The 15,383-nt window shown below is 48.4% G+C and overlaps 1 protein-coding gene across 2 annotated transcripts in view; it reads right to left on the reverse strand.

The window, feature by feature from the left end:
- EPHB3 (EPH receptor B3) overlaps window positions 1-15,163 on the reverse strand; it is a 138,751-nt gene extending 123,588 nt beyond the window's left edge. For both annotated transcript variants that reach the window (XM_081329146.1, XM_081329145.1), the window contains exon 1: window positions 14,297-15,163. In XM_081329146.1, the coding sequence (XP_081185272.1) occupies window positions 14,297-14,381 (85 nt within the window). In that variant the 5' untranslated portion in view covers window positions 14,382-15,163. The remainder of the gene's footprint in view (window positions 1-14,296) is intronic.
- Between the last annotated feature and the right edge of the window lie 220 nt (window positions 15,164-15,383).

Below are 15,383 nucleotides of genomic sequence, written 5' to 3' on the forward strand. Positions count from 1 at the left end.
AGATTTACTTAACAGCCGTGTTCCTAACTTAACAACTGCAGCGATTCCCTTAAAACAAGGGTCTTCAAACCTGACCCTTTTATGACTTGTGGACTTCAACTCCCAGAATTCCTCAGCCAGGCACGCATGCCTGGCTGAGGAATTCTGGGAATTGAAGTCCACAAGTCATAACAGGGCCAAGTCTGAAGACCCCTACCTTAAAAACTGCGGCCGAGAAAGGTTGTTAAAATGGGGCAAAAGTCAGTTAAGAACCGCCTTGCTTAGCAATGGAAACTTTGGGCTCCACTGTGGGTCACAGGGCTCAGGGCTCCACTGTGGGTCACAGCTCCACTGTGGGTCACAGCACACGGGTGGCATCCGACTTGCCAGTCACCCTCAGCGGCTCCCCCCACCCACCAAGTGCTCTAGCTGCCATCTTGCATTCTCCCCACGGCCATGCTGGGTGGGGACCGTGCCCGGGAGCTGGGACGACTTTCTTGAACCAAACCGCCAGGCTGGCCCGCTTGTGGCAGCTGCGTTCAATCCTCACAACCTCCAGAGCGGCTGGGGCTGTGTGCAAAAGCAGGCCGCCTGTGCAAAAGCCACAATTCGCCAGGAGAAATTTGTATGGAGGATTACTTTCTTCCCCCCCAGACACCCCGTTTCCCCTCCTTCTCTGTCGGGATTGGGGAGGCTGAAAACAGCCACCCGTGCTTCAAGGCCTCTCTCTTCCCACAGCTTCTGTCTCCCACACGTCTAGGGCCAGGGCTGCTGGCTGCGGAGAAACCCTACAGGCCAGTTCTGTTCCCGGCGTCTCAGCTTGCAAGATTTCAGAGTCAGGTTCCTGCTTCCTCGTCTCTTTTTACTGACCCGTGGCTCCCGGCTCGACCTCCCCACTACCTCTGCCTCATCAATCACAGCCTTCACCCCTGCTCTGTGCGGAAGGAGAGGGGGGGGGGGGAGGCCGGTCCCATTGCCTCATTCTTGCAAGCTGCGTCTGTCTTCCCGTCTGTCTGAGCAGCCACAGCTTTGCAAGCGAACCAAGGGAGGCAGTGTGCAAATTTCTCCCTTGCTCCTGCCTTCACCACCTCTCCAGCACCTCATTTTGTTTTATTTTTACACAATGTAAACTGCTGCAGAAAAGCTTTTTTGGGGGGCAGGGTGGTGGTGGGGGTGTTCGCCTCTCAATAAAACCCCATCTTGCATCTCCTTCCTTTGCAAACTTTCCCGCTCCCAACGACTCCAAAAATGTTTCGCCTCATTAATTCAAACTCGGCAGGTAGAATTTCACACTGCTGATTTCTATTTTTCGTGTGTGTGTGTGTGTGTGTGTGTGTGTGTGTGTGTGTTTCTTCCTCCTGGTCTTCGGCTCCTGATCCAATCTGATTCAACTCCTGCACTGGTTTCCACTCCTTTTTTTTTCTCCACCCAGTACCCTGATGGACTCCTAGCAAAGTTTTCTCCTATCCAATCAACTTTTCCATTTGTTAGACGAAAGTGGTCCGGCTGGGCAGCATTTGATGATTTTGCAGCCACTGGCCTTGGAAAAGGGGCAACCTAAATTCCACAAGGGCAGGGGAGTTGATAGCTCCAACAAGCATTTTGCACCCCTTGCTTAACAATACAACAAGATGGTCAGTACAAGGCATAACATGGCACAACAAAGTGGATCCCTGCAAAAAAAAAAATCCAGTCCTGAGAAAATGCAGCACTCAGGTTTTTTGCAAAATTATTTAGCTGGCGGTCACAGACAGGACCTCTTCAGCACTAATGCTTTTTTTCCCCCTTTGGCTGATTCTCTAAAATATATAGAGATAGTCCCTCCCCACTTTTCTTCAGATTTTTTTTTAAGGAAAGCATTGAAATAACCCAACTTCAGACAGAGTTCCCAGCCTGACTAACATTAACTGGTTATACGTGTTAATTATTTTCATTGCTTAAAAGGAAGCTGTTGAGAGGGGTGGATTGGGGCAGCAGGCACAAAGTTATTTCTAATTTGCATTTCTGCTTTGGGAGGGGGAAGGTGATGCTGAAATTTATGCAAGAGAATTCTCTTTAGAAAGATGGCATTTTTAATGACTCATACGATTTTGCTGGGCAAAAGAGGAAAAAAAACACAATTATTTGTATGCAACCTCAGAGATTCAGTTTATAGGTTCATTTAGTTTAGAGAAAGTCCCGGTGAAAGTAATGGGACTTATTTCTGAGACAGCAGGCAGAGGGCATCATCATTAGAGAAGTAGAGTAGGACCAAATGAGATCAAGTGTTATTTCCACCCCCACCCCCCAAATGTAAAGTCCAAAGAGACTCTGATATTTCATCCAGTTCCCATTTTTAAACAAATATGTGGATTGGAATGTGCTTATATACCAATGTTCTTTTTTCTTAATTTTGTGCTGTGATTTGGGATAGGAAAGGAAGGAAGGAAGGAAAGAAGGGAGTGAAGGATCTTTAGAGAAAAGAAAAGATAAAATTGCAAATCTTGGAACAATGAACACACACACTCCAAAATATTTGATGGACTCTTCCTTGGAGAATTACTTCTAAAAAACTGCACACCAACATAAGAAAAGTAGGTGGCAAGGCATGCAAAAAATAGTGTTCCCCAAACAGATTATAACATGGGAAAGGGAAAACTTAGTATATGAACAGCGAGAAGCCAACCAGAATTGAAGTAGATGGATTTGCCCATCTGGGCAGAACTAAGCTTAAACTGGCATAACTCTATGGCAATGAATATCTCACCAATGGGTTTGCTTACAACTCCCATCACACTTTTGTCCTGGTCTCTCGGGCTGCTGGGACCCAAAGATCTGGAAGGATGCTTTAAAATGTGAGGGAGCAATGGAGATGTTCTGGTGACTTTAGAGCAGGGCTCCTCAAACTTGGCCACTTTTAAAGACTTGTGGACTTCAACTCCCAGAATTCCCTGGCCAGCATTCTGGGAGTTGAAGTCCATAAGTCTTAAAGTGGCCAAGTTTGATGACCCCTGCTTTAGAAACTGTTTGGCCAACAGCCTACAGCTGATTTTTTTTTTAGAGAGGAAGATCCTGGTTGAATTGAGCAGTAGACCACTAGACCTACTACTCTTAATATTCTTAATGACTTCTCATTCATGTGCCATAAATACAAGCCTTTACTGAAGTTATCTCCAGGTTATTGCCAAGTCTTCTCCTTCCTAAAGAGAGAGAAACAGATAGTGAAACCCTACCTACTCTTGAAAGATAAAAAGCCATCACACAAAAGGGACTACTCCAGATAATATTCACAGAAGAATGTACTATTGGAAGAGTAAAGTCAACTCTCTATTCTAGTGGTCTTTTCCAAAGCTCAAGGAGCCTCCATGGGATGGTTAGAGATCAAAATAAACCACGCAAAAGGTACTTGGCTGTCCAATTCATCATACCTGGGCAGCCCCCAAAGCTCCAAAAGGAAGGGCGAAGGAGGCTTCATTGAAACGAAATGAGCTTGGCGCCCTACCAACATCTACCCAAAATGAAGGAATAGTACACTAAAGGAGGAGGAGGAGGAGTGGAACAGCAGAAGGAGGAGGAGGAGGAAGAGAAGGAGTGGTGGAGAAGCAGAAGGAGGAAGAGAAGAAGGAGAAGTGATGGAGGAGGTGAAGCACAAAGAGAAGCTGAGGAGGAAGGGGAGGAGTGGTGGAGCAGCAGAAGGAGGAGGAGGAGGAGGAAGAGAAGGAGTGGTGGAGCAGCAGAAGGAGGAAGAGAAGAAGGAGAAGTGATGGAGGAGGTGAAGCACAAAGAGAAGCTGAGGAGGAAGAGGAGGAGTGGTGGAGCAGTAGAAGGAGGAGGAGGAGGAGAGGAGAAGGAGTGGTGGAGGAGGTGAAGCACAAGGAGGAGGAGGAGGAGGAGGAGAAGAGAGAAGATCGAGCCAGGCACCTTCGTCAGAACGGCTCTCCCCACAGACAGAGTGACTCTGCAAGTCAACAGCCAGTTGGCAAGTCCCCAGATTGCAAAAAAACACCCCATTTTTGCCAAGCCTTCCCTCCCGTCTTGCGCCCGGGGCAGTTACCCAAATCTCCGCGCGGCTCTCCTCCGCTCACTTCCTCCCAACGTGCGAACACTAAGCCCATCTGGAACTCTTTAAAAGCCAAATATCCTTCTCGCCAACCCCCCCAACCTCTCCCCCCCCCCCCACATAACCACCTCAGCCCAAACTCGGATTCTTCCGAAGTTAAAACAAGCAGGGAGAGGCGGGCGGGCGGGAGTGCCAGGCTGGGCTGCTGGTCCTTCTCGTTTGCCCGCCCGCCCCTCGTTCTCTTCCCACTCTTTATTTTCAGTTTAATTTCTGGGGAACGAGCATCCATCGGCTTCTGGCAATTGGTCAAGCCCTGCACACATTTTTCTCATTAATCCAAGGGGCGCTCGGATTCCCCTCGCCGGGGAGGGCAGCGCAGAACGGCACACCGACCCCTCGGCTACTCCAGCCGAGCGGTCCCTGGCGTGGGTTTTCATGGGCCGGACAGTTGAAGACGAGAGAGAGACAGAGAGACAGAGAGAGAGAGAGAGAGAGAGAGAGAGAGAGAGAGAGAGAGAGAGAGAGAGAGAGAGAGAGAGAGAGAGAGAGAGAGAGAGAGAAATTGAGAGAGAGCGCGCGAGAGAGATTAAAAGAGAGAGAGAGAGAGAGAGAGAAAGAGAGAGAGAGAGAGAGATATTAAGAGGAAAAGATTGGGAGAGAAAGAGGAAAAAGCGAGATGAAGAGAAAAAGATTGAAAAAGAGATTGGGAAAGAAAGATTGGGAGAGAAAGAGAAAAAGCGAGATTAAGAGAAAAAGATTGAAAAAGAGATTGGGAGAGAAAGAGAAAAATTGAGAAAGAGAGCGCGAGAGAGATTAAAAGAGAGAGAGAAAGAGAGAGAGAGAGAGAGAGAGAGAGAGAGAGAGAGAGAGAGAGAGAGAGAGAGAGAGAGAGAGAGAGAGAGAGAGAGAGAGAGAAGAGATTAGGAGAAAAAGGATATTTTGAGAGAGAAAGAGAGAGAGAACTTGAGGGGGAGAGAGAGAGACAGACAGACAGACCGACCGACCATGGCAAAGGCGGGCTCTCCCTCCTCCCTTTATCCACCATGGATTTCACGTGCAAAAGTAGCCAGAGCAAATGCTATTGCAGCTGCTGCCGAGCGCGCCATATCGCACAAAAAAGAGGCGGCTTTGGGACCGTGACTGACAGGTTCTTCCCCCCACCCCACCAAAGAAATCCCTGAAATTGGTAAAGGGAGAAGCGACTCAGAAGTATCAAAAGTTTCTCCCCGAGTTCTTGGGGTAAACCCTTGAGAGACCTTCCCATCGACCGAAATCCTGCCAAAAGCACATGTCCGCCTTGCTGATCAGAAGCCAGTTCTCGGCTCCCGCACGTCTCCTCGGCTTCACATTCCAAGGTTGGGGGAATTAGGGAACAGGTGTTTGGAAACTTGTCCGCTCTTGGGAACACGAACACGGGCAGGGGGTGGGCGCAGACTCCCACCAGGCACCCGAGCAAAAGCACCCCCCCCCTAAAGTTTCTGTGGTGTGAAAGGAAAAAATGCAGCCCAAGATATATTCTGATGTAGTTAAATAAGACCTATGCAGGGATAGGCCACCTTGGCTCTTTTATGACTGGTGGACTTCAACTCCCAGAATTCCTGAGCCCAGCCACGCTGAGGGGAAAGGGAGAGGTTTCCAAGCTGAGCCATGCTGGCTCAGGAATTCTGGGAGTTGAAGTCCACCAATCATAAAAAGAGCCGAGGTTGCCTACCCCTGACCTATAGCAATACAGGGGGCCCTCACTTAGCGGCTGCCTCATTTAGGGATTGGGTGCAGTTAACGACCTGCTGAAAAAGTAACCTGATGACCGTTCCTCGCATTTATGGCTTAGCAACCGTTTTGCTTAATGACGACTGAGTTGCTGGTTCCAAATGTGGACACATTTAGAAAGCAGAAACAATACAGTACAGGTGGGCCTCGGCTTATGACCACAACCGAGCCCCAAATTTCTGTTGCTAAGCGAGACAGTTATTAAGCGAATCACTACAGTTGTTAAGTTAGTAACACGGTTGTTAAGTGAATCCGGCTTCCCCATTGACTTTGCTCATCAGACGGTTGTAAAAGGTAATCATGGGACTCTGGGACACTGCGGCAGTCATAAATATGAGTCAGCTGCCAAGCAGCTGTGTTTTGATGGCATAACTCTGAGGATGCTGCAACGGTTGTGTGAAAAATGGTCATAATTCACTTTTTTCAGGGCTGCTGTAACTTTGAATGGTCACTAAATGAATGGCTGTAAGTTGAGGGCTACCTTTACACTGATTTCCTAGGCCAGGGGTAGGCAACCTTGGCTCTTTTTACGACTCGTGGACTTCAACTCCCAGAATTCCTGAGCTAGCATGGCTAAGCATGGAAACCTCTCCCTTTTCCCTCAGCGTGGCTGGCTCAGGAATTCTGGGAGTTGAAGTCCACGAGTCATAAAAGAGCCAAGGTTGCCTACCCCTGTCCTAGGCACAGGATATTAATTTCCACTGGAAAGCCACTACACCGATAACTCCACCATCTACGGCATGCTGCTTTCCTATTGCTTTAATGCCACCACTGCATGGATGAAGTCCAGCTGTTAATGAAGGGCCTGGCAAAGCGGGAGATGCCAACGCTATTAAACAATATTACAGAGCTGTAAAAAAATTCAGCTGGCAAATTGGCACATGCAAAGCTTGTCTTGCTTTAAAAACATGGCTCAGCACAACCGCGATCGAGGCCAGCGGCTTCTCCTTTGGTCTCCCGTGCCGTCTCAAGGCAAAATATCGCACAATGCTTTTATGCCGTGCCAATTGTTACCCACAAACAAATGAAATAAATAAATAAATACCCCAAGATGCCTCTTGCTACGTACACGTCACCTGCAGGTAGTCCTCAATTTACAACCATTCGCTTAAGGACGGTTCAAAATTGCATGGGGTGTTGGAAAAAGAGACTTACCACCTGTCCTTCAAGCTACAATCAACGTTCCCGCTTTGCGGCCACATGATGACTGCGTCCCGCAGTCACACAATTGCGATTTGCGACCTTTCCAACAAACTGGAGAAGCCGGAGTCACTTAAGAACTATGCGGTGATCCACCTGTAGCAAAATGTTATGAAATCGGGTGTCCAGTTATGTGACGACTCTCTTAATGACCACTTTGCTTAAGTGACCACTAGTCTGGCCCCAATTGCGTTTGTATGTCAGGGACTATCTTATCGATAAAAACTCATCACTGCTAATTACAACCAGACCCACGGCCTGTGAGGAATAGGAAGTAATTGTAGCAGAATTATTTATAATACAAGAGAACAATTGTTCTGTTTTCTATCCCATGTGTCTCTCCCACTTAATCAACATGAAATAAAGCCCTGTACAGGAAGCTATTCCATGATCTATTCCATATCTACGCTGTCATAAGAAAATCCAGATATTTCTCGCAAACAAGCTGATTCCCACCAGTCCCCTTTAAAGTTGAAGCCAAATTTGACATAAAGCCTTGAGTGGCAAAATGAATTTAACCGACTGGGGTGTCTGGGCAAGCAAGAGAAGCTGTAATTCAGTGGTGTCCAACCTTGACCACTTTAAGACCTGTGGACTGCAACTCCCAGAATTCCCTAGCCAGCATAGCTGACTGGGGAATCCTGGGAGTTGAAGTCCAAATGTCTTAAAGGTTCTTAAGGTTGGATGCCCCAGCTGTAAAGGATAAAGTGAAGTAAGTCAATGATCAACTAGGACTTGATCTCAAACCCAGTTCTCCCAATTAAAAAAAAACAAAACAAAAAAACTGTCTGGCCAAATAACCACCTGCTCCCCCTTCCCTCCTGCTTTGGCAACAAATGCCGGAGACGCTTAAATCCGGACAAACCAGTTTGAGTCAGCAGAGCAGGCCAAGCTGCAATCCAAAAAAAAAAAAAAAAGGAAAACAAGATGCACAAAGCAAAATGCGCTGTGATTCAGGTTTCTGGGGATGTCTAATTAAGAATTCCACAGGCCCAACCGCAAGCAGCCTGTGGAAAACAGGAGGGAAAAAAAATGCAGTGCCTTGGCTTCCCCCAAAATTTTCAGCAACGTGTCCCCGCCTTGGTTGCAGCTCGTAACCAAACAACCACAATACAAGCCACGAAAGCAACTGGAGAAGAACTGCCCAGAGCAAATGGCTCCCAACGAAGACGAACAGGCTCAACAATTTAACATTTCAGCATTTGAGGGAGCCAAATTTTGCCAAGCAGACCAAAGCGGAACTGGCTTGGCACGGAAAGACTGCCCAGAAAATAGACAACAGACATGGACTGAAAAGCAAAGACCTTTAGAAGTGTTTCTTTTCCCCCATTCTGGGCTCAAAGGTTTACCCTTTTTCTTCCCATAAGGCTGGACCAGCTTGCAAGGAATAGGAAGAGATTGCCAGCTGAGTTTCCTCCTGTTCTTGGGCTGGATTTTACTCAGCCTTATCCTAAAGAATCAACAAAACGGCAAGACTATGACATCCCCGTTGCGAGAGGAGACAGTTCAGTGAACTGTAATTAAAAGGAGAGAAAAACTTCTCTGCATCGAGAGAAAATAACAAGAGCATACGCTAAGAATAATTTAAGGAGGGGGTATGGTGGAAAAGAATATGATATGCTACAGGTTCGGCATCAAATGCGCACGACAGCAACACAGGCATTACAATATCAATCCATCAGCTTACTTTGCGGCCACAGTTCATAGCAACAAGGCAGAGCATAAACTAAGAATAAAAGTGGTTAAAAGGGGGGGGGAATGGGGAGGGAAAAAGCATACAGGAAAATTAAAGTGACTAGAACTAGGATTACAGTTGACAGCTTCAAACTTTCTAAGATTCAGAGAAAGCAAGTCAGTTCTGGCAAACCGACGGAATGCAAGAAGTTTGTTCAATTGTTCAGAGACAGATACCCTTTTTAAGGTTGTGTACCGCCAATGTGTCCTGCGCCTCCACTGTGGGATTTCACCATAGATAGGCAGTAGAAGACAGAAGATACAATATCTTTTTCTTGTCTAACTCAGCAGCACCTCCGCCGTGCATTATGCTAAAACGGGTTCTATCCGTTCACTAAAACAGAGAGGAATGGAGTGCAAAAGCTTTTGTCAAACTGTAGCACGGAATCTGAACCAAATTCCTCATTTTTTTTCCCAATGCAAGAAAACTTGGGGTGGGGGAGGGGGAAATAACACAACCCTACCCCAGTTATTCAGCCTTATACAACTTTTGCTTTGCATTCGGCCCATTCTTAGCACCGGCCGATGCCCTATTTATGATCTCTGGTGCAGATTTCAATTCTTACATTATCCACAAATATGTGCCGAACAGGAGGGAGGAAATACATCCTTTGACCCATTTCCTAAGCCCTGAAAGCTGGTTACAGGGTTTTAAGAGGCATCTCCTTGGCGTAAAGTGAGGCCAAACGGGTTGGCGCAGGCCGAAGTATTTTTTTTTTAAAAAAAAAAATCCTATTGTCCCAAATACTTTTCCTAAATTGCACCAGAGGGTGACCTGCCAAGATTCTGGTAGCCCCCTTGCCAACTGATGCATTTCATCAAAAATCGTAAGATTTTGTGAGCTGTAACTTACAGTTTTTTAACCGTATTTATTTTTTTTTTCTTTTTGTGCTGGGATTTTCATTGGTTTTAGTTGATTTCATGGCTGTTCCCCAACCGGAGTCACTCGTTTGAGATGGGTGGCTAGGCAAATTGAATAAAATAAGTAAATAAAATAAAATCCTCTTCCACCGGTACATGGAGTGGCAACACCGATGTAGGTGTAAATTGGATGAGGAGGGAAAAGGGGAAGACATGGTCGTTATATCATGAATCTTACATGTCGGACAAATGACAAGCCCCTCATTAATTAAGAATTGTAATGTGCATGTCAGAACTGCGTCGTATGGCTAAGGTGGCTTTGTCCGGAATCCTTTTTGCAAGCCACGCTGACTTTCAACAGAAGAGAATCTCTGCAGCTCATGGCTTGAATTGTGACGTCTCTGGTGCCCCCTGAGCTGGGTGATTTGATTTGATTTGCAGACACCTCCGTTTCACTGATGATGCTACCTAGCTGGGTAATGAAACGTCTGCAAGCTAAACGCCAGGCTCAGAGGACACCCAGGACGCCATATACCGGTTTTAAAACTAAGTGCAGCAAGCTGGGCCAGGCAAAGGAGCGACACGTTTCTCCTGCAACACAGAGGCAGGTAGGAAACCCAGCCTCGTCTCCCCCACGCTAACATCCAGACTCCTTTTTTTTTTGGCATGGCTCAGAAAGGGGGCACAAGCCACCTCAGTGGACAATCCGGTACCCTTGACCTGAAAAGTCAAGGACAAAAAAACTCTTTGAAGAAATTGGCCCCAAAGCTCTTAGAAGCCCTGGAAAGCGCGATCTTATTTCAGCTACATTAAACCACGCGAATGTATCCTTCGAATTTATACCCTGCTGCCATCAATCAACTTCTGGTGGCCACCATATCGTTTCCAACGTAGAGGCTAGAATTTCTGGAAGGGAAGCGGAGGACTGGGGCGGCCGCAGCAAAGCAAGCAGCAGGAAAAGAGGCTGGCGTTTGGAAGTCAAGAGCTACTACCTCCATCTCCCGTCCATGACCACAGTGGTCGGGCCTTGAATTAGAAAAGCTGATTTTATTCCGGGACCAGAGTTAGCCGGGAACACCAACCACATTATTGCTCCTGAGTCAAGCTTTCCTTCTCTTAAGGTGGTGCTAAGCTCAGGGGGAAAACACAACACTGTGGCTTCAGATAGATCCAACGTGCTTATGCTGGAATTTGAAGAAAATCCTCTTTTTTTTCTCCTTCCAGCATCACCAATCTCTCCTAAAACTCTTGCGGATAAAACTGGGTCCTTTCCCCCCCTCCCCCGGAACCTGCCATTCTCTCTTCTCCTGCATTGCCTTGCAGAGAGGGGGGTGGGAGGTGGGGGAGAGAGATGCCAGCTCACCTCGCAGGAAGCCCAGAGCAGAACCCCCTGCAAAAGTGTCTCCATGCAAATGGGTTTTGTGGAGAGAGGAAGAGGAGAATCGGCTAAGACTAAAAACATGTGTATACATCAACTGCCCCCACCCATCAACCACAAAAGTCCCAACTCTGGCAGCCCTGAGAGGCAGAAGATAACAAACAAGCTGGGAACTGCATGCTCTTTCAGCAAGCCAAATTGGACAGGCCACAGAACACAGGTCAAAATCCCCAGAGTACTTAGCAGAGCCGCCACTTATGTGGAACGTGCGTGCATGATTTTATTCCCGGCACTAAACGTTAGGCGTTTGCTAAATTTCCCGTTAACAGTGCTGCTATGGTCCTGCTACTCATTTTGGACCTTCCTTTCTCAGTTTTATTTCTACCGTCGCCCAGCCCCGTCCGTAATAAAACCGCACATAAAGTCCGTAATAAAACCGCACATCAAATGACAAACGAACGGCCAATGTAGGGAGGGAAGGATGCCAGCCCAGCCCGCCGGTGCCTCCCGGTTGGAGTCAAGAGTGCCTGACTGATAAATCACAGCATATGCAGCATGCACGCTATTAATCAATTCGCAGAGTCCAGCTGGTAGAAAAACGAGGAAGGAGGAAAAAAAAACCCCAGGCAGGTTAAGAAGCCATCTTTTGTGCATGAACCACGTCGGAGTGGGTTAAATGCAAGAACCTCCAGTTATTCAATCAGAGCTGGAGTTTGTTACCAGTGGTTCGGAAGACGGCCGAGAAACCGAGGGTCTGAATTTTTCACCCCCTTCTCTCTCGCATACTGAACAAAGCTCTAATGGATATTGTGCGTGTATTCCTTATCCTCCTCGACAGGGATAGAAAGTTGAGTTAAGAGGGTCCACTGTCCCCCCACCCTTTGTGTCTAAGCCCAAGCACCCAGAAAACCAAGGACCGCCTGCAGTGAAGCAATCAGCCACAAGATAAAGGCTACATCAACTAGGGGAGAATTTAAAAAGTGGATGGAGACCTCTGATGGAGGAAAACTCCCAAGCCACCTCGGTTATAGCCCTGTAACTTAAAATGTCACTTAAAATGCCAATTTGCCTTTTGGGATACGATGAGTTACAAATAGGCTTGAGCGGCAGGGCCAAGATTCTCCAGCACTACAAGCATGAAAGTTTTGGTGTGTAAATATCATACAATCCTTAACACATAAACAGGCCATATATTCATCAGAATGGCGATCCATGTCCCACCAAGGATTTTTCTACCAAGGTTGTTTAATTTCCAGAAAGGAAGAAGAGCTCTAGCACGTTTCTCTAGAATTTGCAGTTTTTCTTCTTCTTCTTTTAAAAATACCAGTGCTAAGAAAGCAGAAGCGAAGAAAGAAAAAAAAGTTCTTCTACCTCTCTATCTATCTTTTTTCTCTGTCTCCCCAACAAAGAGAGGACTGGAGCCAATTCAGGCCAACAAAGTGCTTTGGAAAATCAAACTTTAAGGCTGCATCAAACAAGAAAGGGAAAGGGGAAAAAAAAAAGACATTTAATATACACTTTGAAGATTTTAAGGAAAACAACAAATGCTCCCTGGCCAGGTTTAAAGGTGATTTCAAAGAAGGGGGAAATGTTTGATATGCTGTACTTCATTCCAGGGAAAACTCACATTAAAGCTGCAGATTAGGAGTGGTGATGTGAGAAATTAAGGCGCTTAGAGAGAAAAAAAGCAGGATGAACCTGTAAAAATCAAGTTATGGGAAGGTTTAGTAAAACATATCAGGATGAATCGACTTCTGCTTCACCATGCTAAGAAGGTGCTTCTGAGTCTGCTTTTTCACACTGAGACAAAAGCGTCAATTTCCAAACCTGAGACAAAGTTTGAACCCAGGGCTTTTCAGCTGCAACTAAAACTTGAAACAGACCAACCTGAGCAAGCCACTTTTTGCACAGGATTAAAAGAAACAAGTCTTCCCCACCTTCTTGGAAGAACAACCTGCAGGAATTCAACAACATCATTTGAGGCCTTCAAGATCCAGCGGAGAAGGGGAAAAAACAAACACCAGAGGATCGACTACAGAGTCACTAAAAGTGAGAGGAGCGGCTTCTAAATGTGATTACATTTTTTTTTTTAAAAAAAGAAATACACAGAGGGATTTTCCCCTGGAAGCTAGCTGCCTTTCTTTCAAAGTAATGAGAATATAGGAAAGCATCAGCTGAACACAAAACAGTCCTACGATGGAAAACTGCTCTGAACTTTACAGAAAGCTTCTATGGAGTTATTTAAATTTAAAACAGGAATAGGTGTAACCACAACACAGGGACCAGGTTCACACAAGCCTTTCTTTCCTTAATCAAGATTTGTTAAATCAGCCGCCTTCGATTAAGCTCCTGAGGTATGTTAACTCAAAACAAAGCAACCTACATTTTTCGCTTAGCGTGGTCCGGAGTGACAAGGAAAACTTTTGATTTCCCCAGCAACCGACCCCTTTTTGCAGAACTTCGAACTTTCGCTGGCAAGAATTGTCCTGAGACAGACAATTGGGAATTCCCACGTTCATCAGAAAGGGCAGCAATTTAAAATCAAGGAGGAACTGTTTCCTTGAGCTTCACATCCACCGCTTATTTTTCACCTTTTTAAAAGCGGATAGATTTGGAAGGATTGTGTCCCGCGGTAGCGAAGCAAGCACTTTGGGCTGTGTTCTCGCCTCCCTCTGCATTTACACCATGCTGGGGCTTTTCTGAACCTGAGAAATTGGTCCAAGCAAACTAAGTGGGGGGAATAGGGAGATGTGTGAATGTAGCTGATGAAAAAAACGAACAAGGTCTTAATCTGCGCATAGCTAAGATTGTCCCAAGAATTTCAACCTGAGGTTTGGATTTAGGAGCTGCTCCTCACCCAATTTATCTGCAAAACCTCCCCCAATCCTCAAGGAGCCCTTTTCGGGAGAGAAATGGCAGCCAAAGAGTTTAGAAAAAAAATCTAAAGAACTGAAGATTAAAACGGAGCCTTTCAAGACAGGCAGCCAAGATACGATTACTCCAATCTCCAGAGAACTAGTTTATTGGCCTGGGTTAGACAATCTGGCTGTGGGGGGAATCTCCAGAGGCTCTCTAGGCCCGGCCAACCCTTCGCAGAACAGGTCCGACTCCCGTGCAAAAGAGGTCGTGTGGATCAGCGGGCAGGAGAAGGGAGCAACGCGTGTCTTGGGTTCCCCCCCCCCAAACGATTGACAGTTCCCAACCGTCTCCCACGCCAGAACCCCATTCCCAGGAGCGCGCGTCTCTCCAAAAGCGGCTGGATCCCGGCAGGCGCCAATCCCAACCCCCCCAAACCCCCCCACCCCGAGACCGCGCTGACTCCCGGCAGGGCTCACCTTCCAAGGCGCGGCAGCCCCCGGCCAGGAGCAGCAGCAGCAGCGGCAGCAGCAGCTGGGGTGGCCCCGGGCGAGCCGCAGCCATCGCGGGGCCGGAGCCCGGCGGCGGGGCGGCTGCAGGATCCTGAGCCCCGGGCTGGCTCGGAGCCCTTCGGCGGCTCCAAACGCGCAGATCCGACGGAATCCCCCACCCCCGCGAATCCCCCCACACTCGTTTCAGCTCCGGCGATTAAACTCCTCCGGGCGCGGGGAAAGCGATCCGGGGTCCCGGTAAGCTCGGAAAGGCGCCGTCCGGCCAAAGCGCTGGATCCTTGCCGGTCGTCCGAACCCGGCGCGGAGATGCTTCACGTGTCCCGACGACGAACGGCTCCCGTCTCGTAGCCTCCCCCGACCTGGATGCAGCCGCTCGGATTTCCCCGGAGCTCCCCAAGACCCTGGCAAGCTCGCGTCGGTGGCCGCCACAAGTCCAGCTGTGCAGGGGCCAAGCCGGTTGAAGTCCGAGGCGTTTCGTCGGCGGCCGGCCCGGTGCAGTTCGGGGCCGAAACCAGCGGCTCGTTCCGTTCAGTCCCCGGGAGAGGCCAGCCGTCCCGCAGGGCTGCCACCGATCGTCTCGACGCGATCCTTACTCCGGGGTTATCCAGGCCCGTGGGGACGGTCCGGCGCGTTTCGGCTTCACGAACCCTCGGGTTTCGGGGCTGGCTGGGTGCCAGCAATTCCGAACTTGTTGTTTCGAGCTAGCGCCTGCTCCTCTCCTCTTTCCCCGGGCTGCAAGACGCTGGGACGCTCCGTGCACATCGGCCGCCAGCGAGCGCCGATTTGGTCCCCGGCGAGGAGCCAACCCGCTCCGCGATGCTCCACCGGCGGCTCACGCTCTCGCTCTGCGAGCTCCGGCTCAGGCTCCGCGGCTGAGACCCAAGGGGCGTGGCTCAGCTGCCCATCATAGCCCGGGCCTCGCCCCCTGGCAACCTGGCTCTCGCTCGGCGCAAGCGAGAGGCCGAGGGCTCGCCCCTAGCAACCGCCAAGCTCCCCGCTGATTGGACCCGCGCCGTTCTTCGCCTTGCCGCCGCCTCGGAAGGAGGGAGCTCGG

Source organism: Vipera berus (assembly GCF_964194415.1).
Source record: "Vipera berus genome assembly, chromosome: 5".
Taxonomy (NCBI): domain Eukaryota; kingdom Metazoa; phylum Chordata; class Lepidosauria; order Squamata; family Viperidae; genus Vipera; species Vipera berus.